The following is a 26,396-nucleotide window of genomic DNA, read 5'->3' as shown; positions in this document are numbered from 1 at the left end:
GAAAATATTTTTTTTTTATTTTTATGTGAGCCTTGCATTTCCCCACTGATCTGAAAGCATTGCCTTCTGTAATCCTGCCTGTATAGTAACTCCAAAAGCAAAATGCAGATAGGTCTTGTGAAGGGTGGGGCTGTAGGAGGCCCTCAGAAATCAGGGTTTCTGGCTCGGGAAGTTTGCTGGGATGTGAACACACAGGAATATACATTATGTAATTACCACAGTGCTTGTAAATGTATTCCTTCAGATTTCATTTTTCTTTCTCGAAACCAGAGGGTTAGGAACCCTAGTTCCCAAGTGAGCCTTTCCTCCCAGTCTCAATGTGCTCCCTCCTGCCCTTGTTTGATTTAGGACCTGGGATTGGCGCAAGACTCTGCCACCAGCACAAAGAGCCCAATCCTTCTGGGTAGTCTTGCCCATCAGATCTACAGGGTGATGTGTGCAAAGGGCTACGCCAAGAAAGACTTCTCGGCTGTGTTCCAGTTTCTGCGGGAGGAGGAGTCCTTCTGAGGGTGCCCCTTGGCTGTGGACACTTGTTGGGAACCACACTCTGCCTTGGAGCCTCCTCCTAGCCAACCCCACAAGTACATAGGTTTAATCAAAGGTCACCTGGCTGCTCTTGATTGTCTAGGTCACAGAAATCCCTCAAATTTTTCATCCATTTTTAACGACTTAGTCTTTTTGTCTGTTTAGCAAGCACCTATTATATGAACTCTTTTCTTTGGCAAGCCACTGACGGCCTCTGCTTGCTGGCGGAGTTGACCTTTTTCAAGTTTGATCCCTGAACATCTTCAATGACATCATCCAATACTTCGATCAGATATTTTACTCCACTTCGCAAGTAAGACTGAATGTCGTGTCAACGGAACGGAACACATCTTACAGGAGAGAAAAGAAATGCGTGTGAAGAGAGAAGTTAGGAAAAAGGGGCACAGCGAATGACTACCTGTGGTCCCCCAGGATGTCTGTCCGGTGAAGCAGGTGGTAGTGGTCTTGCATTTATTTCCCAGGGAATTGATAAAGACAGAGAATTTGTTGCTGCATGTTTTATAATTTGAACTCGGTTACAGTATTCTTAGTGTATCTTCCTTGTTACAATTCTCAGTACTCAGCAGACTTGTTTTATATGTTTTGCTTCCTTACACATTCTTCCTACATATTTTTGGACTTGAAAACAAAGACATCTTTAGATGTGTTCCAGAGCCAATGATGATACTTGCTTTAGATAATTATTACATTATTCTAAATATAACCATATTATTTTGAATTCAAATAAATTTCTATACTGATAATATTTTCTTGGAATTTCTGTTTCTTCCTAGCCATTTATAGAACGAACAAGTGATGTGTGTGACAAACAGGTGTTACAGACCAGTGGGAAAGTAGGGAGGCCAAAGAGCACAGATCTCAGTGTTGGCCTGTGGCAACCCAGCACCTTGCTGTCCCCCTACCTCGAATCCTTAATGTGTGTTTTTTGAATCTCATATCAGTTGCAGGTGCTGTAGGAATTCAGTCTGCAGTAGTGTAGCGTGCCCCAGTGTTGCCACTTTTCCACCTCAGCCCTAGAAACAGTGCAGGTGACAGACCTGGTATGGGCAGAGGTACCACTGCTGCCATCATCATTTTCCTGGCGATGAGCGAGGCAGACAGAACTCCTGCCCTATAGAGCATCCCTTCTGATGGCTGCTGATGTGATGTGCGAGTGAGAGAAGGGTGTGATAGGCAAGGAATAAATACTTAGAGCAAACGCGGGTAATAATAAGGACTAACAAGAAAAATAAAGCAAGATAAGGGTGTTTGATGAGATTCTCTCTGAGAAGGTAGCATCTCAGCAGACAAGAAAGAAGAGAGCAAGCCATACAGCTGTCTGAGAAGGGAACATTGCGGGCGTGGGGAACAGAGCAGAGACACTGGGGTGGGATAATGCTGAATATGAGAGGTGGTGGTGGGGCCTTCAGCCAAGTGGTCCAGCACAGGGAAGCCACATCACGTAGAGTCTCGTGAACTGTTACTCGGAACGAAATGGGCAGGGGAGAGCACTCAGCCCAGTAGGTAAGCCACTTTGGAGTACCTGACTTCAATTCCCAACTCCAGGCTCCCATTGCAGCATAGATGTAGACCCAGTGATAGCTCAAGTAACTGATTCTCTGCCTTCCTTCTGGGAGACTAGGTTGAGTTCTTGGCTCTTTGTTTCAGCCTGGTTCAGCCTTGGATATTGTGGCCATTTGAGGAGTGAAATAGCAGATACAAGCTTTCTTTGTCTCTGTGTCTCATCAGGTCACCCATGTGGGTGACAGTGACCCAAGTACTTGAGCAAGCATCAATTGCTTCTCAGGCACATTAGCAGGGAGCTGGATCAGAAGTGGAGCAGCCAGGACTTGAACCGGCTCTCCCAGACATCACAAGTGGTGACTTAACCGATTGTGTCACAGTGCCTGCCTTGGGCAAGCGCTTTTCAGGCCTTTGCTTGGTTCATGTTTGTACTGTCCTCCTGGCCAAAGCAAGTCCCATAGCCAAGGTCAGAGTCAGCATAAGAGGAGGCTACATTATGTGCAGGCCCAAAGAGGGGCACTGGGGTGGCCACTTTTGCAAGCCATCTGACACAGCCAGCTTGTGAAGGGTTTTGTTGAGAAGGATAATGTGACCTGGCCTTCTTTTTAAATGTTCAGACTGGGTGCTGTGTGGTGAATAGACCAGAGGAAAGGGGGGAACAAGGGGACAAGTTCAGGGGTGAACGTGATAACCCAGAGGATGGGCAATATCTGGCACCAGACTCTTCTAACTGAGGAGGACGCAAGGTGGTCAGATTCTACACATACAAGAACCACTAACTGATAAGTGGGGTGAGGGACAGAAGGAAAGCGTCTGGGACACTCCAAGGTTGGGGGTCTGAGGAAGTGCGAGCAGGGAGTTGCCCTTCACCAGATAGGGGGATTGAGCAGGTTTGGGAGAAGAACAGTCGGGTTTATTTGAGATGGTTACCAGTCAGGAGAGAAGAATAAAGGTCTAAGGGGTGAGCCCCATGTTACTTCAACTTCTGATGGTTGGGACAACGAGGCTGAACAAGCAAATGAGATGGAGGAGGAAGGACTTGAAGGAGAGAGGTGAAGAGAAGTGGGGAAGGGGAACAATGGCCAGGAAGCCAGATGAAGACCCTTATGAGGAGGAGGAATGATTTGTCTCAAAATCTGCTGATAGGTTGAGTAATAACTTAGAAGTAATCATTTGGGCTTGGCAAAATAGAGGTCATTGATGATTTTCTCAAGAGTGTTGGGGGGAGTATTGGAAATGAGAGTCTGAGAACAGAAGAATTGTAAGTGATGAGGGTAGAGGCAGCCATTCAGGAGTTGAGTTGCAAAAATAAAGAAACAAATGGGGTAGACACTGACAAGGAAGATGGGGCCAAGGAAAATTTTATCTTTTTAAGTGGGAAATTGTACTGAGGAAAGGGGAATGATGCAGGAAGGAGGGGAAAGGTACGATACAGAGACGATCCTTGCTCAGTGCTGCCTTTGCGTAGTCCCGGTAGGGTATAGCATGGAAAGACCTCTGAGAATTAAAAAACCAGCCAGCAAAGCCGTCCCGTGTCAGACTGCCAGCATCTTACATGAAGGACAGGTTCAAACTGTAATGAATAATAGAGGTCTTCAACATGGAATAGCAAATAGCAGTGCTGGGAAGGACTCAACCGAGCGTTATACTGGGACCTTGTACAGGACTCCCTCCCTGACCATTAGTTTTCTCGTCCATGGGGTTGTCATGAACAAAGGACCTGATATACAATGCTTGGAAACTGAGCCAAAGACGATCGTAAGTGAGCATGTGATGATAGGGGAACCCTCGGATGCTGCTGCTGGGGCCGTTGAAGGGTGCAACTGTTGTGGAAAGTCATTGGGCAGTTCCTCAAAAAGTTAAACATAGAATTATCACATGATCCAGCACTTCTGCTCCTAGAATGTATAGCCCCCAAAGTGAAAATGGATATGCACATAGAACCCCATGCAGAAATGTTCATAGCCCCATGATAGCTAGAAAGTAGAAACAACCCAATACCCCTCAACTGATGATGGATAAACGGTGCAAAGGAAGATTGGCCATAGACAGGAAAAGTACTGATGCTTGTTACAATGTGGGTGAACTTTGAAAACATGCCAGGTGGAAGAGGCCAGATGCAGAAGGCCATGTATTGTGTGCTTCTGTGACATGTAGTACTCTATGGAGTAGATAGATGGTGGATGCGGGGGGCTGGAGAAGGAACTGGCAAGTGACTGCTAATGGGTCTGGAGATTCTTCTGGGGTTGATGAAAATGTTCTAGAGTCAGTAGTGAGGGCTACATAACCTCGCAAATGGATTTAAAAAAACACTGAGTTGTATACTTTCTTTAAAAAATTATTTATTTGAAAGGCAGAGTTACAGGGATAGAGAGAGAGAGAAAGGTCTTCCATCTGCTGGTTCATGCCCCAAATCACAATTGGCTGGGCTGGGCCAGGCTAAAGCTAGGTGCTCCATCTGGGTCTCCCAGGTAGGTGCAGGGGCCCAAGCACTTGGGCCATTTTCCACTGCTTTCCCAGGCACATTATCAGGGAGCTGGGTTGGAAGTGGAGCAGCTGGGACATGAACTGTTGCCCATATGAAATGCTGGTGTTGCAGGCAGCAGCTTTACCTGCTAAATCACAATGTTGGCCCCCTGAGTTATATACTTTCAAATGATGAATTATATGCATTAAGGAGAAAGTCATAAGGATCATTCTCTTTTTAAACAAGTGGGTTTGTTTTTATTTTGATTGAAAAGCCAAGCAACAGAGAGAAAGATCTATCTGCTAGCTCATTTTCCAAATGCCCACAACAGCCAGGGCTGGGCCATGCCTAAACCAGGAGCCAGCAATACCATCTAGTTCTCTCACACAGGTGGCAGGAACTGAAGCGTTTGGGCTATCACCTGTTGCCTCCCAGGGTGTCCACCAGCAGAAATCTGGATTGGAAGCAGAGCTGAGACTGGAATCCAGGCACTCCTGTGTGGGAAACAGGCATTACAAGCAGTGGCTCAATCTGCTGCACCACAGCACTGGCCCTGATACTTCTCTCTTAACAAGTTATTTTCAGCTTGGGCACTTTTGCCTGCCAGGGACATAGGACAAAGTCTGGAGACATTTTTGGTTGTCACACTCTATTGGAATTTAGTAGATGGAGGCCAAGGATACTGATGAACAGACATCCTGCAGCGCACAGAACACCCCATCTTAACAAGAATTAGCCTGTGCCAAATGGTGGTAAAGTGGAATTCAAGAAGCCCCCCTCTCGGTTCTGTTCCACAGTGTCCTCAAACCCGCATGTCAACACCTGAGTCCCTGTCTTCCCCAGCACATCCTCCCGGTCCCTGTCCCATCTGGAATCCAAGGAACCATCCCTCCTACATGTGCTCTCCATAGCCAGATCTGAATCTCTAGTGCCTATCTCAGCCCTCTCTGGTTCTTATCTAAGGTACCTCAACCTCTTTGCAATTGTTCTCTTGTTTAATTTTGTTTTGATATAGAGAGACAGAGGCAGTTCAAATCCACTGGTTCATTCCCCAAATGTCTACAGCCACTGCAGCTGGGCTGGACTAAAGCTGGGAGCCAGAAACCCAATCCAGGTTTCTTACATCAATGACAGGAACCCAATTTTTTGAGTGACCACCACTGCTTCCCAGGATCTACATTAACAGGAAGTGGGAGTCAGAAATCAGAGGTGGATATTGCACCGTGGCACTCCAGTATGGGACGAGGGTATCTTAACCACTAGGTCAAACACCCAGTCTCTTTCAACAGCTTTGCTGAGGTAGAATTTTCATTCAATAAAATTTCCTCATTTTATACAGTTCTCTAGCTTTTAGTATACTTAGAGTTAACCCACCATCACCACAACTCAGTTTTAGAACAGTGCCATAGGGGCCAGCACTGGGATTCAGCCAGTTAAGCTGCAGCCTGCAGCAATGACATTCCATATGGGTGCTGGTTTGTGTCCCGCTGCTCCACTTCCAATCCAGCTCCTTGATAATGGCCTGTGAAAAGCAGTGGTAGATGATTCAAGTGCTTGGGTCCCTGCCACCCATGTGGGAGACCTGGATGAAGCTCTTGGCTCCGGGCTTCAGCCTGGCCCAACCATGGCCATTGCAGCCATTTGGGGAGTGAACCAGCAGATGGAAGATATTTCTCTCTCCCTCTCCCTCTCCCTCTCCCTCTTCCCCCTGCCTTAGAGTCTCTCAAAGCAATCTTATACTTCCATCACCCTCTTCCCCCAAATCCCTTGGATCTGTTTGTGGTCACCGCCTCGTTTTCCCTTCCCCTCAGCTATCTTTCTGTCTCTAGAGTCACACCTGCCACCAGTCTGGTTTGTACCCAGATTCCTCCTTTACACTGCTTGGAGAGAGGTCTTTCCAAGACTGAAATCGAATGCAGTCATTCCCTTACTTAAAGTCATTTAACCTAGGATGCAACCTGATCTCCCAAGCAAGATGTTCAAGGCCCTGTTTTGCCCACAGCACCTGCCATTTCCCAAGCATGCTGTGCGTCTCACGCCCCAGCACCTTTGCACCTGCCATTTCCTTTCCTTGAACTGTCCTCTGCTTCCCCTCCTGGCTGACCAGCCTGGACACCTGACTCCTAAAAAGCCTTCATCAAGTGTCACAGGCTGTCATTTCCCTTGTTTCCAGAGCTCCGTGTTGATCTCTGTCTCGTCACAGAACTTAGCCCTATTATGTTTTGCCCCTTTGCTCATCTGTCTTGCACATCACACTGGGAGCTCGCTTGGGGTACAGAATGTGTCGTGCTGGCTTGGAGTCCCTGTGTTGAATCCAGCCCCTGGCATTGAGTAGGAGCTCAACAAAGTGAAGGAGCAGCAGCTACAGCATTGCACATAACGTTAAGTGAACTCCTAACTGCTGCATACACCTCTGTTCTTAAAGACTCTTGCTCTACCGACCAAGTTTAATTTACTTTGGATTAGAAATGGACAGTTTGTCATGTACAGCTGTGCAAGAAGTCTTGGCATAATGTGGATCTTAGAGTTTTCCGGTCTCAAGTTCAGCTTATGCTGTTCAGACTGACCGAAGCGGGGCAGGTGTTTGACCTAGCAGTTGGGACTCCGGCTAGGACTCCCATGTCCCACGTCAGAGCACCTGGGTTTGATTCCCAGTTCTTGCTCCTGATTCCGGCTTTCTGCTCATGCAAATTCTGGGAGGGAATGGTGTTCGCTCAAGTAGTTGGGTTCCTGCCGCCCACATGGGAGACTTGGATTGAGCTCCCAGCTTCACTGTGGGCATTTGGGGAGTGAACCAGTAGATGGGATCTTTGTCTCTCTGCTTCTCAAATAAATAATAAATTTTTAAATTACCCTCCCCCCCAAAAAAAGCCTGAAGAAAATAGGGAGGAAAAGCTTGCATTTTGAGTAGCAAGCTTAGTCCAACCCTTTTAGTACTTTAACCATCAACCTGCATGCAGATAAAGCATGCGCCTGTTTCCCTTTATGGGCACAGCGTTTCCCAGTGCAATGTCTTAGAACTTGCGACATGGACCTTGAGGCAGAAGGTGAATCTCACAACAGCACAGATTAGACTTACTCAGGGAGTCTGTAAACAGGTGGTTGAGAGCCTGTGCTCTCCAGCTGACCGGCCACTGTTAGAAGGGAACATATGTTCAGGTACAACAAAGTCCAAATGGAAGTGAACACCCACTGATCTGGGCCTGATCCTTGGCCCTTCTCCGTGCACAGATTCTGATCTCGACTTGTTTTTAAGCAATCAGAAATGTGTGTGATCAGTCCGCAGTGGATGTGGGAGAAAGGCAAGCGAGCAGAGCATGGGGCCATATTATCCGTGTGCATAAATTCTACCCAGGCTGCTGTCAGGATCCTGCTCAGTGTGGGGTACTCCCAGCCTCAGCTGCAGTAACTGCACCCTTGGGCATTCTCAAATAGCCAGCCAGTGGGGAGTCATCTGTCCAAGTATGATTTTTTTTTTTTTTTAGCTGTCTTTCAGTTCAATTGAAGAGGGAGCTTAAGGACATCATAGGGATTTGTAACATTCCATGCAAGGTGTCAGACCCATAAACTAGCATGTCCATCGTACCGACACACACATGGAATCATCTCTCGGTGGTGGCAGACAGATTGAAGATGACCTTTTACTATTTAATTGTATTCATCATTTAATAATTCAGGAATACCTAAAAGGGGTGAAGACTTCTTGCCCAGACTAGAATTAGACTATTTTATAGGACATTAAGAGAAAAATACAGTGAAGTAGAAGCACTTTGCATCTAGCCTGCAGGAACTGTCCCTGGGCTGGGAGACAGGAGACCTGAGTTCTAGCCCTTCCCAGTGTCTGGTTCTAAGGACTGTCCCCGGCCTGGGACACAGGAGATCTGAGCTGTAATCCTAGATCACTGCCAAGCTGTGCGACATCATGCCACTGTTTCCCTCGCTGTAAAATGAGGCCGTTGCACTGGTCTCCAAGGCTTGTTGTAGCTTTAAGACCGATTCCATCTTAGTTAAGGGTTTAAGGAAGCCTGAGGCATGTGCTCCTGACAGTTTTTGGACTCTCTCTGGTTAGGGATTATTTATTGCTCATATAGCCATCTCATTTATTAGGGTTCTTTTATAGCCAGGAATAGATTCAGAAATCAATACATTTTTATTAATGATAGTCTGTCATGCCTGGTAAAGAGGTGGCAAGAGCGCTCATCGAGAATGAGCCAGTTGAATAAACCCGACACACTAGCCAAGCCACAAGCTACATCTTGGCAAGCCTCTCAGTAAAATAACGACATTGGCAGAGGCAGAGACCACGGAAACCTTCCTCGCAGCCAGAGCCATAAAAGCAAAGGGCAGGTTTGGGGTGTGTTTTTCAGCCTTGGCTATATATGCAAATCCTGTGACTTTTTGAGTGTAGCATTTTATCTTCAAAAGGACAAAATTTGGCATTTGCCATAGTCATTAAAAATGATAAATGCCTGAAATACTTGAGACGTTTGGATTCTTGTAGGTTAGAACAAATAGCGTCTCAGCACTAGACCATATTTTAGGGTAGAAAACTTCTCACTGGTGTCAAATTGGAATGTTTAAAGATTTTCATGATTTTCCCTTTAATCATATGAATTGGACATAATTGTTGCCCATTCTCCTTGTAAAAACGAATGGCCTAGGCCTTTTAGGGCTGAATTCCTCCTCCCAGCACCATTAAGAGATAGCCTTGTGCCCTGCAAGAGTTAATCCCCGTCCAGAGGGAGCCTCCCGGCAGCCCCGGTGGAGGACAGCTGATACCAAGTTCACTCCTCTTTTACGTCTTTTTTGTGCCTCTTGAACTTCTCTTTCATTCCATTTGTGGATAGAGTTTGAACTGTTGCATAGCAATTTTAGACCATCTGAGACCTTTTCCAGAAATGTCACCTTAGAGTTCCAGTCTCAGAGACCCTAAGAACACGCGAAGCTTTAATCTCTCGTCTCTTTCACTCTCGCTCCTCTTAATGACCTTAACCCTGACCCGAGACCTGCTCTCTATAAGTGCCAAACATGATTCATTCTCCCTGCTTGGTTTAGTTTTGTCCCTTTAATGAGCCAAGATGACCAGGGAGACCTGATAGCTTATTTGTGCTAATGTAAGTATGCTCTACTGGTTAACTCCTAACTCATTTATTTGGCTTTGACTTTTGCTTAGAATGGACCTTTTGTCTCAGAGATGGAAGGTCCATATTTTAGACAAAGAATGCAAACAGTTAACAAAAACACAGAATCAGGAAAGAGCCCATTACGCTAGCATGAAAGACACAGCACAATGCCAGAGAAGGAGACAGCATCTTTATAAGCTCTGTGTCCACCGCTGTGTTACAGATGCAGCATAAAGGTTTGCAAACTGAGTGTTCCATTGTGCAGTCACAGCCCGATGTGCTCCCGCACAGACCCTTTTCCTCTTGCGAGTTCTAGAAGGCATCACGTCGCCAAGTTAAAACTGTTTGTGTTGGTGACTTTGTGGTCTGAACGTCTTATTTCCCAGCCTCCTGAATCTAATTTCTGGTCCTGTTCCTGTGTGCAGGAATGCGTTCTTTGACACAGCTTTCCTGCGTAGTATCGGACTTCTTTTTCAAAATGGCAGTGGCAGAACTGAGCCATCAAGGACACTTAGGAGGTGATAAGCAGAAAGAGACTTTTAAAGAAGAGATTTACGATAGCTTTACTTTCCCTGTTGTCCGGCTTGCCACTTTCTGCCCAATTCATTTTGGATTGGTAGTGGTCTGGCCACAGGGTTCTGACAGATGTGTTTTTATCTTTGGGAATTTATGCTTGCTTCAGTGTCCAGCAAAAAAAAAAAAAAAAAAAAAAAAAAAAAAAAAAAAAACACACACACACACACAAAAACCACAACAACAACAACAACAAAACTATTACTATTAAAAACTGATAGGACTTTAAACAGTGGCTTGATCCCTGACTATGGCCTTTCTTGGCCATCCCATTTCATCTGTGGCCCAGCCCTCTCGTGACATTAAAAGCTGCCCCTTCCAAGGTTAGATGTTCTCTGCATTGCACTGTACTCACAGCAGTTTAGTCTGGCTCCTTTTATAGGTCAACGACAGCCTGAAGCTTCTATGCTTGTGTCACCACAAATCTTGCAAGATGCAATTTTCTTGGCAGCTCCATCCGCTAGTGAAGGACAGGGTTCTAATCTCAGTTTTAGGACCTGGGAGGGTGGATGCCCAGGTCCTCACCCGAGGAAACTGCCGGCTGAAATCCGCAGAAGAAGGACTCAGTGGCATTTGCCATGTGCCAGAGTCTTTGTGTAAGCCGTCTGCTTGGTCTCCGTCTCTCCTTGAATAGTTCTGACTGCACCGCTCATCTACGCACTGTCTTCTGCAGAAATAAAGTGAAAACTTCAAAGAAAATGCCTCCCGAGGCAGTCAAAGAGTTATCAAATCTCAACTGCCCAGAGTTGGGGAATCTTTTCTTGTGTTAGCCTTGTTATGCCAGATGGTTGCCTTTAAAAGATCATCATCAATGCCTTCTGCATGGCCAGGCATTGTCATCCGTGCCGAGACTTTCCTATGTCTAATGTCCTAGCCGATGGGCCATTCTCTGTGCTAGATGCTGCATAATCTCCACCAGTGTAGACTGTGGTCCATAAAACTGCCAGCCTGTTTTCAGAAACCAGTAATTCACAAAGTAAACCTGAGACAGTGCTGCTAATAAACACGAACTGCAAACAAGAAGGTAGTGAGTGGAAATCACGCACTCATTTAAGAGTCATGGAGCCTTTGATCTCGCTTTGAAGGAAAGAGTCTAGGCTTAAACTGCCCATTCAGGGATAGCCAGATGCCCATAAAGAGCAGTACTTTGCTTTGATAGAAAATCACTGAGGCCTGTCTAGCAGGTCTGGTTTGTAAACAGATTAGTTAAGGGCTCATCAAGACTGATTTGCATAGGATTCCCTGAGCCCCAGTCACTTTTTGAACCTTAACGAGCAATGCTGAGCAATGCCATTTCCAGGTTAGAAAGATCACCTTTCCCCCTACTTCTAGTGAGAAATATGAGATGATCACTACGTGGGAAAGAGAAAAAGTATTCATATAAAGCAAACCCTTGTGTCCTCAGCTAATGGGAAAACAGTGACCTAAGACTTGCCTTGCTTGTTCTCAGTGGTGAAGGAAATAGGTTTTGGGGGTAAAATTGGATCCTGCCCCACCCCCACAAAAATACTGTTTTCCTCACCTTCTCCACTGTTTGAGAAATTACAGAGGAGTAACCAGAATTATAATTGGAAAGGTGCATGGGCTGCAGATGCAGACCACAAATATTTATCCAGGACCTCCTTGGAGCCACGCTGAGTTCTGGCAGCCAGGGATCTTGTGGTGCTCAAGGCAGACAAAACTGCTGCCCTCATGGAGCCTGCCTTCTGGAACATTCCATCCTGGAGAAGCGGGAGCAGGAGAGAAAGGAATTCGGCCAGGTGAAGAACAGGATGGCACACTTGTGCCTCTTACCAGCCATCTGGATGAGAGATGCAAGGACAGCGCTTCCAGAGAAGCAGCGCCTCTGTTAGCTTGTGACTTGCAGGATGCTCAGGGACCATCAGTGTCTCCTCTCCTTACGTTTCAGAGTCGAAGAAGAAGACAACCTTTGGTTATTCTGATCCTTCAGCAGGTAACAAATAGAGCAGCTCGGCAGAGGCAGAGGGTAACTTTGGGAAAGAAATAGTGTCTAATTAAAATGCAGTGCTGTCTGAAGATACCAACTCTGGCCTTACCAAAATGTGGTGAGCTGATGGTGGCTGAAGGTGTGTCACTGCTGACGGGAGATGTTTTGAAATACTGTAAACATCAATGACACTAACTTGCTTGGAGAGGAGCTTGAGTTTTAATAACAACCCATTGGCTTTTGTGTCCTGCCTTGTGAGGGCCAAGGACTTCAGCCTTACCCTGCCTCCTACAAATGAGAGCGGGTCAGCACACTCCTGTAAATGTCACCTTGGATGCATTCTACTTAGACACGAACAGTGCCCCTCTGGTGAGCAATGGAAGAGCGCCTGGGGACTCTGGGTCCTGCCCAGGTAGTTCAGATGGATACCGGGAGTAAAGGGAGGCCACACCCTCTGGTTCTCCACATGGGTTTGATTTTACTGAGGAGGAAAAGTAGACCCTGATAGGTTGCCTGCTTGTGAAGATTGCTGGGAAGAGCATTCTAGCAAAGTCCATCAAGACCAAGGTACCTATATGCCTCCCGAGGAAAGCTGGGTCACGGGGATTCTCCACCTCCCAGGAGCCAGGTGTGAGGGCCTTGGAAGGCCCTGCCGTGACTGTCCTGCCACCTTCTGCCATCACTTCCCAATGGGGAGATGCTTTCAGCTTCCTTTTCCCCACATCTTCTTCATGGAAATGTTAGCCTGGGGGGAGCCCTCTGTAAGGACACTGACACAAGGGCACCTACCCACCCACCTGCCTTCTTGGGAGTCCTCTCACATGCCAACATCTGCAACTTTGCCGTCCCCTACCTGAGCAGACGTCCAGGTGTGAGCTGCATGAGGGCAAGGACCATGATCTTGTCACTGGGAGATTGCACATACCTGAACAGGCATAGTTTGGATTCATCAAACACTGCATTTGTTGGATAAATGAATGAATAAGTGATCAAAGGAATGCAAGACCAAATTTCTCTTATAAGCACCCCTAATTCTTAATGCTCTTGGCATGCTCCTTCCTTTAGGTCACCAAGAACAAAACCAAAGCTCCTATGGTCTCTGCTTTCGTGGGCCCTGGAGCAGGAAGGATTGGATGGAAAGGGGTTGACCATAGTGGGGTTGGTTTGCTGATTCCTGGGAAGCCTGCCCCCAATATTTGGAAGCCCTCCTTGAGTCAGAAGCAAGAACATTTAGCCTCTGTTGCTGTGGATCCCAAGCCCAATTCCAGGGCAGCAGGATAAGTCCCTGTAAACCTCTTGTTGCACAAGGAAAGCCACTACTAGCACAGGCTGTGACCTAGAGTAGATGCCCCATGAATTCCCTGCTCAGTAGGACTGCCGCTGAAACACAGCTGTGCCAGCTTAGCTGAGAGAGCATGGAGCCCCCCTGTAGCAGGCGGGTCGGAGGCCAGAAGCTGTGCTTAGCCCTGTTTTCCTGGGGTACTATATGAGCGAGGTAGACTTTAAAACCATCCTGGTCTTACAGATTTGTAATCAAAAATTTGAAAACGATGATGAAAACCATTCTTTGCTCACCTGCTCATGCCTTGGATTTTTTTTCCCTGAGAGGCAGAGAGAGAGAGAGGGAGGGGGAGAGGAGAGGGAGGGGAGAGGGAGAGAGGAAAGGGGGAGGGAGAGGGTACAAGAGTGCACCCCTATCAGCTAATTCACTACGCATGTGTTCACATCCACTGTGGCTGGACCAGGCTGAAGCTGGGAGCCAAGAACCAAATCCAGGCCTTTCCCATGGGCTGCAGGGACCCTAGCACTTGAAACAGTACCTACTGTCTCCCAGAGTCTGACCCAGAAGGATGCTGGATTTGGGAGCTAGAGTCGAGATTTGAGCCCATCCTATATTGAATGTTGCTACTTTAACTACTACCCCAAACGCCCACCCCACTTCCTGTATCTTTTTAACACAGAAACATTGAAACAGTATTAAAAGTTGGCCCGGTAAAGGATATCAGTACCTACCCCAGTGGGTGTTGAAAAGCTTAAATAAGATAACATATACGAGGCTGGCACTGTGGTGTAGTGGGTGAAGCCACCACCTGCAGTGCCGGCATCCCATGTGGGCACTGGTTCGAGTACCTGTTGCTCCACTTCCGATCCAGCTCTCTGCTATGGCCTATGAAAGCAGTGGAGGATGGCCCAAGTCCTTGGGTCCCTGCACCTGTGTGGCAGACCTGGAAGAAGCTCCTGGCTCCTGGCTTCAGATCAGCACAGCTCTGGCTGTTGCAGCCAACTGGGGAGTGAACCAGCAGGTGGAAGACCTCTAGCTCTGCCTCTCTTTCTCTCTCTGTGTAACTCTGACTTTCAAATAAGTAAATAAATATTTTTTAAAAAAGATAACATGTGAAGTGCAAAGCACATTGCCTGCCACAAAGTACATGCTCATTAAAACCAATGAGCTCTTATTATGAGCTGGTGTTAACCAAGAAGCCTCTTGGAAGAAGCAAACTTGATAAACACAAGATGTCAGTCAGCACCTTCTACTTCAAATGACTCTGGTCCATTAGCAAGAAGGTATTTGAGTTAGACCTAGTAAAGAAACCTGGCTCTCTCAAACTCAGTGGAGGTGAAGTCAGAAAAGTGCTGGACTCCCTGGCTGCCTCTATGAAGACAAGTAAGTGGTCTAGAAGTTCATGGCCCATGAGACGGGTCTTGGTGCAGAGAGTTCAACCTCAGCACTCCAGCACAGACCACAGCTGTGAGTGGTTGCTGGGTGCCCAAACCTCCCCTTCCCCACTCTTTGGTGTGGAAAGTGGACATCTTCTCAGTCTCATGTAAAACGCTATGCGAATGTGGTTTCCAGGCACATTCCCATCATCCCCCAGTGAGAGTGTTGTGTCCCTGAGTCAGCAGTTCTGGAGCTGCCCATCAAGCGTACATCACCCTCAACCAGGTTGGGTGTTTGCAGATGCAGGGACCCTGCCGATGGGAGTTGCTGGGTAAAACCTTTCTGGAGGGCAGTTGGCCAACAGGTTAAAGGAATCCTTGTTTGTTTTTAGTTAAACAGAAATATTTCCAAGTGCATTTGTTCCTTTCCGTGTGTTTTCTAGTCTTGCCAAGTGATCAGGATCCTTTTCAGGGTCTTTTCCTTCTACAAGTCAGGTCTTCCCAGCAGAGCTGTACTTGGCCCACAGGAAGCTGGTGAAGACAGGTTTGAATCTGGGGTGGCAGTAAGGTGGGAAGGACCACTACCAGGCTTTCAGGGCTCCCCACACCTGTGAAATCACCGGGTTAGGGTTAGGGTTAGGGTTAGGGTTAGGCACATGGCACGGCTGGTGAAAGTGCTCTCTGCATCCCCTTACTGCTAGCCACCTATGCCCTCTTAGTTACTAGACAAGGGGATGTGGATGATTGTGTATGGAGAGCCAAGTATGGTCCTAGAACGATGGTGCCACCAACAGTGAAATAGAGCTACTGTGTGCAGCCAGGAGAAGAGGGGGAAGGAGATGGAGAAAGATAGAACGGCCATTGTTTAAGATAGGATCTCAGGAGATGAGAAAAAGAATGGGAGCTTTGGACTGTTTGAGACCCATGTTTGAATGCCATCATTGCAAGTTAATAGGAACCTACCTAACCTTTCTGAAGCTTAGTTTTCTTATCTATGAAATGGAGAAGCAGTTCATAAAATTACTGGGAGAACTAAGTAATAGGAAAGAATATACATAAAGCATCTGATACGTGGAAGGTTCTCAAAGTGACTTCTACCTTCAAATATTTTGTCTTACTTTTGCCTTAGGAAACCTGGGTGTTGTATGATGTATGTTGATGTATGATTCAGAAAACATGATCAGTGTCCAGCTCAGGCTATTTTATGTCTCAGATATGAATGATCTGGCTTGCATGGTTTGCATAGTTTTCATTCTTAGAGGATTTTTAAAGCATTTGTCCTTGTATTGACCTTTTGATTAAAGACTGTGTTGTTGATTGATTAAAAAGTTGGTTGCATAATGAAGTGGATTAGTAAATCGAAAAGAAAGATTTAAAAAATATGATTGCATAAAATGTGTTTCATCCTCCAATAAGCACTTGTGTTTAACATCCTGGTGCATTGTATTTATATCTTTTGTGTAACTAACAATGGCTTTGAAATTTATTTAAAAGGCTGGCCAGGTAAGAAATGGGAGATGTTAAAATAAATAAGTGCCCTATGCAGATAAGCAGTAGGGTAGAGGCAGAACAAGAAAATGGTCTGCTAAGCCTGGGCCTTCTGTTTCACTTCCTTCTGTCCCAAGTAGTTGCTAAAGTAATTTACAGTTTAGAAAGCTGTGATCACCCTACCCGAAGCAGTAAAAGCTCATGGTGGGGACTCCTAATTTATCACAGGCAGTAAATGCTCACAGATCAGACTGTACGGAAAGAGCCATTGCCCAAGAATTTAACCCAGAAGATTCCATCAAGGCAAAGCTTGCTTTTATTATTTTTTTCACCTTAAGATGAGTGAGTGTTTAGTCTACTGGATATTGTTGAGCCTGCACTTTTATGTTATCCTTTCTGATTTCTTTAAACTGGATTTGAGGTTGGTTTTGGTGTTTGCCATAATGTACCTTTTGTTTTCCCTTTATTTCCCATCTCTCTGTTCCCTGTGTCCCATGGGGAAGCAGAGTAGCCAGGACTCAAACCAGACCCTAGATATGAGATGTGATTGTCCTAAATGATATCTTTTTTTTTAAAAAAATATTTATTTATTTATTTTTATTTGAAACGCGGAGTTACAGAGAGGCAGAGGCAAAGGCAAAAAGAGAGAGAGAGAAAAGAGAAGAGAGAGAGATCTTCCATCCGCTGGTTCACTTCCCAGGTGGCCACAATGGCCAGAGGTGGGCCGATTGGAAGCCAGGAGCCAAGAGCTTCTTCCCAGTCTCCCACATGGGTGCAGAGACCCAAGGACTCTGGCCATCTTCTACTGCTTTCCCAGGCCATAGCAGAGAGCTGGATTGGAAGTGGAGCAGCCGAGATTTGAACTGGCGACTGTATGGGATGCTGACACTGTAAGCGGTGGCTTTACCCATTACACCATAGCGCTGGCCCCCAAATGGTGTCTTAATCACCCTGCCAAATATTTGCCCCTAGAAAATTCTTAAAGAGATATTCTAGAACAAGGTTACTCAGTACTTCTGCTTTGCTAGATCTAAAGAAACATGAGATCCATGGAGAAGTATCTCCTAACAAGTCTGTCCTCTTAATATCCTACACCAGGGATCTGTAAACTACAGTCCACTAGCCTTCAGCCTCCTTTGCTGCTGTCAGGGAGCTGGGAATGATTTTTACATTTTTCATGGGTATAAAGCACACACACACATACACAGAAGTATATACAACAATCTTAGGCCTGCAAAGCCTAAGCTTTAATTCTCTGGTCATTTACAGAAAAGTTAATCAACTACTGCCCATGCAACATTGCTTCTGTAACCCTGGCTACACTAACGCCAAGAAGTAGGTAAACCTGAAATCTGAGTTATTTGAGTAGTTTTTCTAACTGCTAGATATTCTAGGACTAGAGTATAACAGGTTGACTTCCTTAGGAAGCAGACTCTGGGATGGAGTTTAACGCGCAGAGATTTATTAAGCGGTACCTTTGGTGGGGACACCTGTAGAAGCCAGGTGGGTAGAAGCAGCTGAGTTGTGATACAGGCCCCGTAATGCCAGTTCCACAGGGAGCTGTGAACATAGAACATCCCTCAGAGTGCACCCACATCCAGCCGCAGTGTCTGGGCTTTTACACACCTGCATCAGTCAGTCACTGGTTGCAGGCCCATCTACAAGACCAGACCTGGGGCAAAGTGGCTCCCTGGAGAACTGGGAATTCCTGAAGGATCTGACGACTGAGGGCTGTCGCCCATCCAGCCTTTCAGTGAAGGGTGGAGAATAGCACCACTGTCCGCCACGTGGTGCAGACATTTTTAGGGCCATGATCACCAGTGTGATGATATTAGGAGGCAGGATCTTGGTAATTAGGTCATGAATGGAATTAGTGCTATTAAAAGAGACTCCAGAGAGCTCTCCCACCCCCTTTCTTCCATGTGAGAATACAACGCAAGGACAGCAGTGAGCAACACAGAAGATAGCCCTCATGAGGCCCCAATCATGTAAGGGCAGGGATTGTGGCACAGAGGGTTAAACCAAACTTGGGACACCCACTTCCCATATCAGAGTGCCAGTTCCTGTCCTGGCTACTCTGCCTCTGATCCAGTTCAGAGCCGCCTAAGCTAAGGTGATGAGTGGATGGCGAAGTGGAAGGGTTGTGAGCTTGTCATCTGAATATGTGGTCTACTTTCCAGGGTTCTTTCCTGCTCCTCCCAGTTTCCTTCTAACCTAATCCATTTTAATTCTTTTTTTAAAAGATTTTATTTATTTATTTGAGAGGTAGAGTTACAGACTGTGAGAGGGAGAGACAGAGAGAAAGGTCTTCCATCCGTTGGTTCACTCCCCAAATGGCCGTAATGGCCGGAGCTGTGCCGATCCGAAGCCAGGAGCCAGGCGCTTCTTCTGGTCTCCCACAGGGATGCAGGGGCCCAAGGACTTGGGTCATCCTCTACTACTTTCCCAGGCCATAGTAGAGAGCTGGACTGGAAGAGGAGCAGCTAGGACTAGAACCGGCGCCCACATGGGATGCTGGTGCCGCAGGCAGAGGATTAACCTACTGTGCTACCCCACCGGCCCCATCCATTTTAATTCTAAAAATAACCTAGCAATAAAAAGCTAAGAACACATGTTCAAAAATATATGTAGAATGAATGAAAACATAAATCAATCAAAGAATCTAAAATCTAAAATAATTTGTTTCTGAATATTCCAATGTATCTTTTATATAATAATACATTTAATAGAAATCAATAAATAAAATTATATTTTCATGAAACTTCTAAAGTCTCTATTGAAAATATTTAATTTTTTTCTACTATTATTTGAGAGGCAGAGATTCAGTGAGAAAGAGAAAGCACACTACCATCTGCTGGTTCACTCTCCAAATGCCCACAATGGCTCTGCTGGACTGGACTGATACCAGAAGCCAGGAACACAATCCAGGTCTCCCATGCAGGCAGCAGGGACTTAAGCACTGGAGCCATTATTGCTGTCTCCCAGGATCTGCATTGACAGGAAGCGAGAGTCAGGGGTGGAGCCAGGACTTGAACCCCGGCACTTTGATTTGTTACATAGGCACCTTAACCAGCATCTTAACCACTATACACCTGCCCCTGAAATGTTTTAAAATCTTTATTCAAAACCAAGTCTTGCATATAAGAAGAGCTAGAACTGAATTTATATAAAGTAGATAAGTTTTGCCTGTCTAATTATATTAACAAGGTGTTATCAGTTCTTTTAGATTTTTAAAAAATATATATACAAATTTACCTATATGTAAATATGCATAGATTGCCTTTTTCCCCTAAAATACATGCCAGACATCTTTGGGTTATTATAGTAGAGTCGATCCTGTATTTCAAACTTGTCCTGGTCATATCCTGTCACCTCAGCGTTAGGAACTCAGAAAAGGTGATTTTGATTGAATAGAATTGCTGAAGTTTGCCCAGAGGTGCATCCCAAAGCACCTGGAGTCAGGCAGAAAGATAATGGGACAAAGACACAGCCTCCCCACGAGACTCAGATGCCCCCATTTCCCTGGAAGTTCTATGACACTCAGAAGTCAACTGAGTGTCCCAGATGTCACTAACTCTTGTAGGCTTCATGGAACACAAAAAACCCATTGTCTCAGCTGCTACCTTAAGAAGCCACAGCCCTGGGGCTTGTGTTGTAGCATAGCTGGTAAAGCTACCACCTACAACTTGGGCATCCCATAAGGGTGCCAGTTCATGTCATTGCTGCTCCACTTCCAATCCAGCTCCCTGCAGATGGCCTGGGAAAGCAGCAGAAGACGGTCCAAGTGCTTGGGCCCCTGCACCCATGTAGGAAACCTGGAAGAAGCTCTGGTTCCCAGCTTTTGCCTGGCCCAACCCCAGCCATTGTGGCTATCTGGGGGGAGTGAACCAGCATATGGAAATTCTCTCTCTCTCTCTCTCTCTCTCTCTGTGTGTGTGTGTGTGTGTGTGTGTGTCTATGTCTCTCTCCCTTTCTCTGTGTAACTGTGAATTTAAAATAAATCTTGAAAACAAAACAAAAAACCCAGCCCCAGAGGCTCTGGCTCTCCAGAAGCAGGACAGAAGCCCTTGACACAGTTATTCTCACCTCCACTGGGACCTCCCTCTGCTAAGGCTCAAACAGGAAGATAATAGCTGTGATGGACTTGAGCTTTGGAAGAGAGTCATGAGATCCTGTCTCTGGTAGCTGGCAAACAGCAACAGCGACAAAATTGTGTGCCGTTGACAGAACACGGGCTGGAGCTCTCGGCAGTACTCATAGAGGTAGACACAAGGCAGGTGAGAATATGTTTCTGTGAGAATATGCTTCCCAGGGCTTTGCCAAATGCTATTTTCCTGTTCCCCACAGCTCTAGGGTCTTAGCTTCAGGAGACTGGGCCTGGCCCTTTGCAGGCATTCATCCCTTGGCCTGAATCAGACCAGGGGTTCGTGGGCTGCACTCAGGGAAACATCAGGAATCACTCTCATGTTGGGCTCCCATTTGCCAGGCACTATCACAAATCCGTTTCCAGCCAGTAGGGTGGGACATACATAGATGAGCCATGGGACACAGACGCTCTGAACAGTCATCTTTTATTAAAACCATCCTAGGTGGAAGTAATTTTCCACAGTTTGAACTGGTAATTCTTTTCAGACCCAAAGGAATGAAGAACAACTGATGCACTGATAATGGGAAGAAACAGTGGCAAATGGCTTAGTAACAAGGGTGAAACTCGTTGGAGGAGACCTTTAAAAGCTGAATTTGATAACAGAAGACAGGTGTATGCTTTCAGTAATGGCACACTAGGAGATTTAGACCAAGCTATCTGTAGAGGACAATGGGAGAAGCTGGACAAAGTCATTTATAAAAGTCTTCTTGATGGTGTTGGAAAACTCATAAGGCAGAAAGGAGTTAACAGCTTAAGATTTGGAAGAAGACAAAATCTGAACAATGGACACCCAAGGCATTTAGGACCAGCCGTACCAACTAACTCCAGCAAAGGCGTTGAGAGACCAAGAGGCCAAGCGAGGCATTGAGAGCTTTGCAGCACACGGGGGAGCAGAAATGGGAATCAGGGGTTTCCCAAGTGAGGAGGCCTGTGAACCTTCCATAATGTGAGGTGAGTAACCACATCCTGGAAGTAAAGATAAACTACAAGCAAACCAAATGTCAAAAGGACTAAAACCATCTTCAAGTCTTCTCATCCCTGAATTCAGATTAATGGGACTGCGAATGTCCCTTGCTGTCTCCTAGAAGCAAAGAGATAGCCTTTTGGAAAAAAAAAATAACATAATCCCAACCTGCAAATTTTGTCTACTATTTTCTGAAACAATTTCAGGCACTCAATCAAATAGTACTGGGACATGACAGGAAAAACAAAAAACAAAAAGCTCACAAGTAAAAATCAAGAGAATAAATCCACAGAGACTGCCTATAATGGTGGAACTAACAGTTTATCCACACTTGACTTGTTCAAAGATATAAAAGGTAATATTGAGATTTTGGGTAGAGAAAGATCAAATAGAATCTGTAGAATTGAAAAAGTCCAGCAACTGAAGTGAAAAACTTATTGGGTTGGTTTAATAGAAGAGTAGACATACTTAGTGAACTGCAAGGTAGGTCATGGGAAACAATATTTACAATAACATTTTGAGTGAAAGAAGAGAGGGGTAAAAGAATAAGAGATGTGGAGACTCTGTGAGGAAATCTAACATGGAATCCCAAAAGCAGAGGAGAGAGATTGGACAGAAGCAATATGTGAAGAGACAGTAGCAGAGAATTTTCTAATACTGATGAAAAGCATTGAGCCACAGATGCAAGAAGCTCCACAAACTCCAAGCAACACTAATGAAAGAAAAACCAGACCTAGACGCATCATATTAAAACCCCAAAACATCTCCAAAGAGTTCACAGAAGGGCAAGCATTTGATCTAGTGGTTAAGCTACTGCTTGGGGTGTCCAATACCACATTAGAGTTCCTGGGTTCACATCCTGCCTACACTTCTGATTACAGCTTCCTAGGAGGCAGTGGTCACGGCTCTCTACCACCCATGTAGTGGGGTCCCAGCTCCTGGCTTTTGCCTGGCCTAGTCTCAGCTATTGCAGGCATTTGGGGAGTGAGCCAGTGGATAAGAACTCTGTGTTTATCTCTCTTTCTCAATCTTGCTGCCTCTTAAATAAAATAAGTAAATAAAAACAGTTGGAAAAAAAAAGTTGACATAAAATGACTGCCAACATAGAATCCTATAGTAAAAATATTGTTCAAGAATGAATATGAAATGAATATTTTCAGCCAAAATGAGTGGGTTCATCAGCTGCAGATCTGTACTGAAGGAAATAACTAAAGGATGTTCTGCGCACAGATGGAAAATGACTGAAGATAGACTGGAGATGTAGGAAGGAAAGAAAGACTGAGTGAGGTCTATGTATATGGGAAACACAAATAAATACTGGTTATGATGATGTTTTATGGGATGTGTAATGTCTGTACAATTCAAACACGTGGCAACAATGTTGAGTAAGGTCAGAGCCCAGGAAAGACAGGGTAAGCGAGCATCCTAAGGCATTATTGGAAGAAGTAAAAGTACAAAATCACAATAGGTTTCTATAAATGAAGGGTGGATATTGTATTTCTAGGGCAGTGATTATAATAGTAAAAGAGTGGGGCTGGCGTTGTGGTGCAGCAGGTTAAGGCACTGCCTGAGATGCTGGCATCCCATATGGGTGCTGGTTTGTGTCCTGGCTGCTCCACAACTGATCCAGCTCCTTGTCAATGCTCTTGGGAAAGCAGTAAATAATGGCTCAAGTTTGGGCTCCTGTACACATATGGGAGACCTGGATGAAGCTCCTGGCTTCAGCCTGGCCCAGCCCTGACTGTATGCTGTCATTTGGGGAGTGAACTAGTAGATGGAAGATTGTGTGTGTGTGTGTGTGTGTGTGTATCTGTGTCCCTCTCTCTGTAACTCTGCCTTTTGAATAAGTAAATAAATCTTTAAAAAATAAGAATAGTAAAAGAGTACATAGCATTTGATACTTACACTCATACCATGCACACATTGGAAACAGGAAGGCTCCATCATTGTTGATGTTAATATTGTCTATGTTAATTCTACATGTAGCTGGAGACATCTGCCAATTTTTCCTTTCTTTTACTTATCTATATTTTTAAAAATTTTCTATTTAACATGTGGAAAAGGAACCATTGCCATCAAAAGAGCTTTGCCTTCTAATTTTATGATTAGTCTATTTCCTTTTTCAACTCTTCTGAGCTAGGGATAGATGATTAGAAGTAAAATTTGCCATTAATCTGAAGTTCTTTTTTTTTAACCTAATGATATAACCTGAATGTCTTTCCCTGTCATTAATATTATTCTATAATATTTTAATGACTGTGGAATAGCCCATTGTATAGCTGCTCCATAATTTATTTAGCCATATTCCTTTTGTTGGATATTTGGATTATTTCCAGTTTTTAGAAGTAATAAATGTTACTAATGAACATTCCTGCATACCTGATTCTTTCCTGAGGATATATTCCTAGAGGTGTAATTGCCGGGTCAAAGGGCCTGCAAAATATTAAGCTTTTGATTCACATTAGCAAGTTGTTCTCCATTAAGGTTGTATCTGGTTGCTTTATAATTGACCACAATAAGAGTATTGGTGATATATGAGTATATACAATTTCGGATTATTTTGCACCAGGGTAGGTTTATCTTATTCATTTATTTATATTTGATCGAGAGAGAATGCTCCCATCTGCTGTTTTGCTCCCCAGCTGCTCACAACAGCCAAGGCTGAGCTGGGGCCTAAGCCACAGCAGGACTCTCAATCCGGTCTCCCCTGTGGGTAGCAGGGACCCAGCTATGTGAGTCATCACTGCTGCTTTACAGGGCCTGCGTTGGTAGGAGTCCAGAATCAGGAGCCACGCTACTCCAATTTGGGACATGGGTATCTAAACCAGGGCATCTTATCCACCAGACTGACTGAATGCCCACCCACTTAGCTTTCAATTCAATTTTTCCATTAACTTCTTGAAATGCCCTCATATTTGTAATAGGTTTAACAGTAGACCATGTGCTTTGTCTATGAGGCAAGCTTGAAGGTGGCTGTCCGTGCTACTGTGGTCGTACCTGCAGAATTACGCCCAGCAATGCAGAATTGTGTGATGTTCGGAAGATCTGAAGGAATTTGCAGAAAGGCGCAAGCTGATGGATTTGGCTTGGTCTGGGGGCAGCTTTGTGCAGAGGCCTTAAAGGCTCATCATGGGCTGGTACAGCAGCGGAGGAAACAGCCGAGCAGACACTTGCCCACCTGGCCCAGAGTGGCTGGATGGGAGAAGGTGTGAGTTCCGGGAAAGAAGAGCTGAACCAGGCTGGCATCAGGTTGACTGGGGACAGGGCGGCCACCCTGTGCTGGACTGGATAAAATAGGTACCAGCTTCCCAGTGGGCACTGGAGCCAGCAAAGCTTGAGGAAGAGGACAAATCTGTGTCTTCGTTTGACTCCCTACACTTGAGGATTCCTCTGAAACGGGAAGAAACTGGAGCTCTTCTGCTTTTTGTTATATTCGAGAAAAAATAATAAACCCTGCCAATTTGCTAGATAGCCTTGGAAGGCTAATAAAAATAAAACTTTCTTCCTCTCTCAGCAGAACGGAATTAGACTCACCTTGTTACAGACTGTGCTGCCACCAATTAGAGAGGGGGGTGGGGCATGGCTGGAAGCTTCCGCACCTCCCTGCTGCTCTGAGTTCATCCATGTAGTTTCAGTCCCCAAGGACCTTAAACTAAACCAGGCACCAAATATTGAAAAATAAATGCAACCTGCTAATTAGAGGGATTGTCAAGAACGCCTTTTGTGGAAGAAAAGGGAGGGGGCAGGGAAGGTGCTGGGTGGGAGCCCCTTCAAAGGGAGGCAGACAGTGCAGGACCCCTATCTTTCTCTCCAGGGATTTCAAAGCAAAGATTGGTGCATTCTCCAGGAATACTGGGACAGCACTGGCGTCTTGCGGACTCAGGTAGAGGCCTCATTACAGGTGGATGAAGTGGGCATCGCCCTGCTGGGAGCAGCCTGAGCAGAGCCAGGACCATCCCCTCGCCATGGGGATGACCCTGTGTGGACACCAGGCACTGGCTGGTGGGGCAGATTGCACCTGAGTATCTAGTGAGCCCCAAGGTTACCCGGCAGAAGCTGCTGTCCCTTGGACAGATCGCCTGTGACTGCATCTCTCACCTCACAGGAGGAGCAAGGAAAAGGTGCCATCCATGGCAAGGCAGTAGGCAGTGGTCCCCTCTACCACCTGGGCACCAGAAAGGGGCATTGCCTGCAGATTTTGACCCTAACTCTCCCACCCTGCATTGCTTGCACTTAAGACCATGCTACTGAGTTTAAAAAGCAAGGTGTTAAGGGTGTGCTCTTGGAGGCTGGAGGGTGGCCAACTCCAGGTGGCCCATGGGGCCCAGGCTAAGCCTAGATGGCTCTGAGCAGCAACCTTATGATGAACTGAGCCTCCCTAGGTTGCAGTTTTCCTTTTAAGAAACAGAGGCAGGGTAAATTATGCTTCTGAGATTCACCCCAAAACTTCTGGTGCATAGATGTTTGGCCTGGCAGTTAAGATACCTGCATCACACATTGGAATGCCTGGATTCGGGTTCCAGCTCCAGCTCCTGACTCCAGCTTCCTCCTAATGCAGACCCTGGGCAGCAGCAGTGATGGCTCAGATAACTGGGTTCCTGCCATCCATATGGGAGACCTGCATCCAACTTCAGCCCCAGCTAATAAGGATATTTGGAGAGTGGACCAGCAGATAGAAGATCTCTCTCTGCCCCCCAATTAATTAATTAATTAGTAATGAAACCCAAAAACCTCTCCTGCTCCCCAAAGTCTTCATGTCCCAAGCATTCTTTGGGCATCCTCTCTGCATCCTTAAGATTGTCCTGATGTGCTAAAATAAGTTGGTAACTGACAACATGGAGAAGAAGAAACAGGGAAAGGTATGGGTCTGATGCTTCACCTTTTGCAACTCACACTTGCTTTGCCAGATGGCAAGAGAGAATGGCCAGCACCGCGGCTCACTAGGCTAATCCTCCGCCTGCAGCGCCAGCACCTGGGTT

General features: G+C 45.8%; 1 protein-coding gene and 1 long non-coding RNA gene across 6 annotated transcripts in view; one reads left to right on the top strand and one right to left on the bottom strand.

The window, feature by feature from the left end:
* The window catches only part of HIBADH (3-hydroxyisobutyrate dehydrogenase), a 250,045-nt gene that overhangs the window by 130,555 nt on the left and 93,094 nt on the right, over positions 1-26,396 (top strand). For 2 of the 3 annotated variants that reach the window (XM_070059685.2, XM_002713730.6), the window contains one exon: positions 349-1,291. The exons of the other annotated variant lie outside the window; for it this stretch is intronic. In XM_070059685.2, the coding sequence (XP_069915786.1) occupies positions 349-507 (159 nt within the window). In that variant the 3' untranslated portion in view covers positions 508-1,291. Of the gene's footprint in view, positions 1-348; positions 1,292-26,396 lie in introns of those variants that run through there. 3 annotated transcript variants of the gene reach the window in all.
* Positions 882-26,396, bottom strand: LOC149121760 (uncharacterized). 3 transcript variants are annotated; one of them, XR_016222975.1, is made up of 3 exons: positions 11,735-26,396; positions 10,568-10,879; positions 882-10,149 (listed from the first exon to the last, which is right to left on the bottom strand). It is a non-coding gene; the product is annotated as an uncharacterized LOC149121760 (long non-coding RNA). The 3 variants fall into 3 exon arrangements; XR_016222973.1 differs by having other exon boundaries at positions 882-10,879; XR_016222974.1 differs by having other exon boundaries at positions 882-10,879; positions 12,007-26,396.

Source organism: Oryctolagus cuniculus, chromosome 16, assembly GCF_051225735.1.
Source record: "Oryctolagus cuniculus isolate XC-2025 breed Fujian yellow rabbit chromosome 16, ASM5122573v1, whole genome shotgun sequence".
NCBI lineage: Eukaryota > Metazoa > Chordata > Mammalia > Lagomorpha > Leporidae > Oryctolagus > Oryctolagus cuniculus.
Note: the sequence above shows the minus strand (reverse complement) of the source record. Positions and strands in the feature narration are given on the sequence as shown.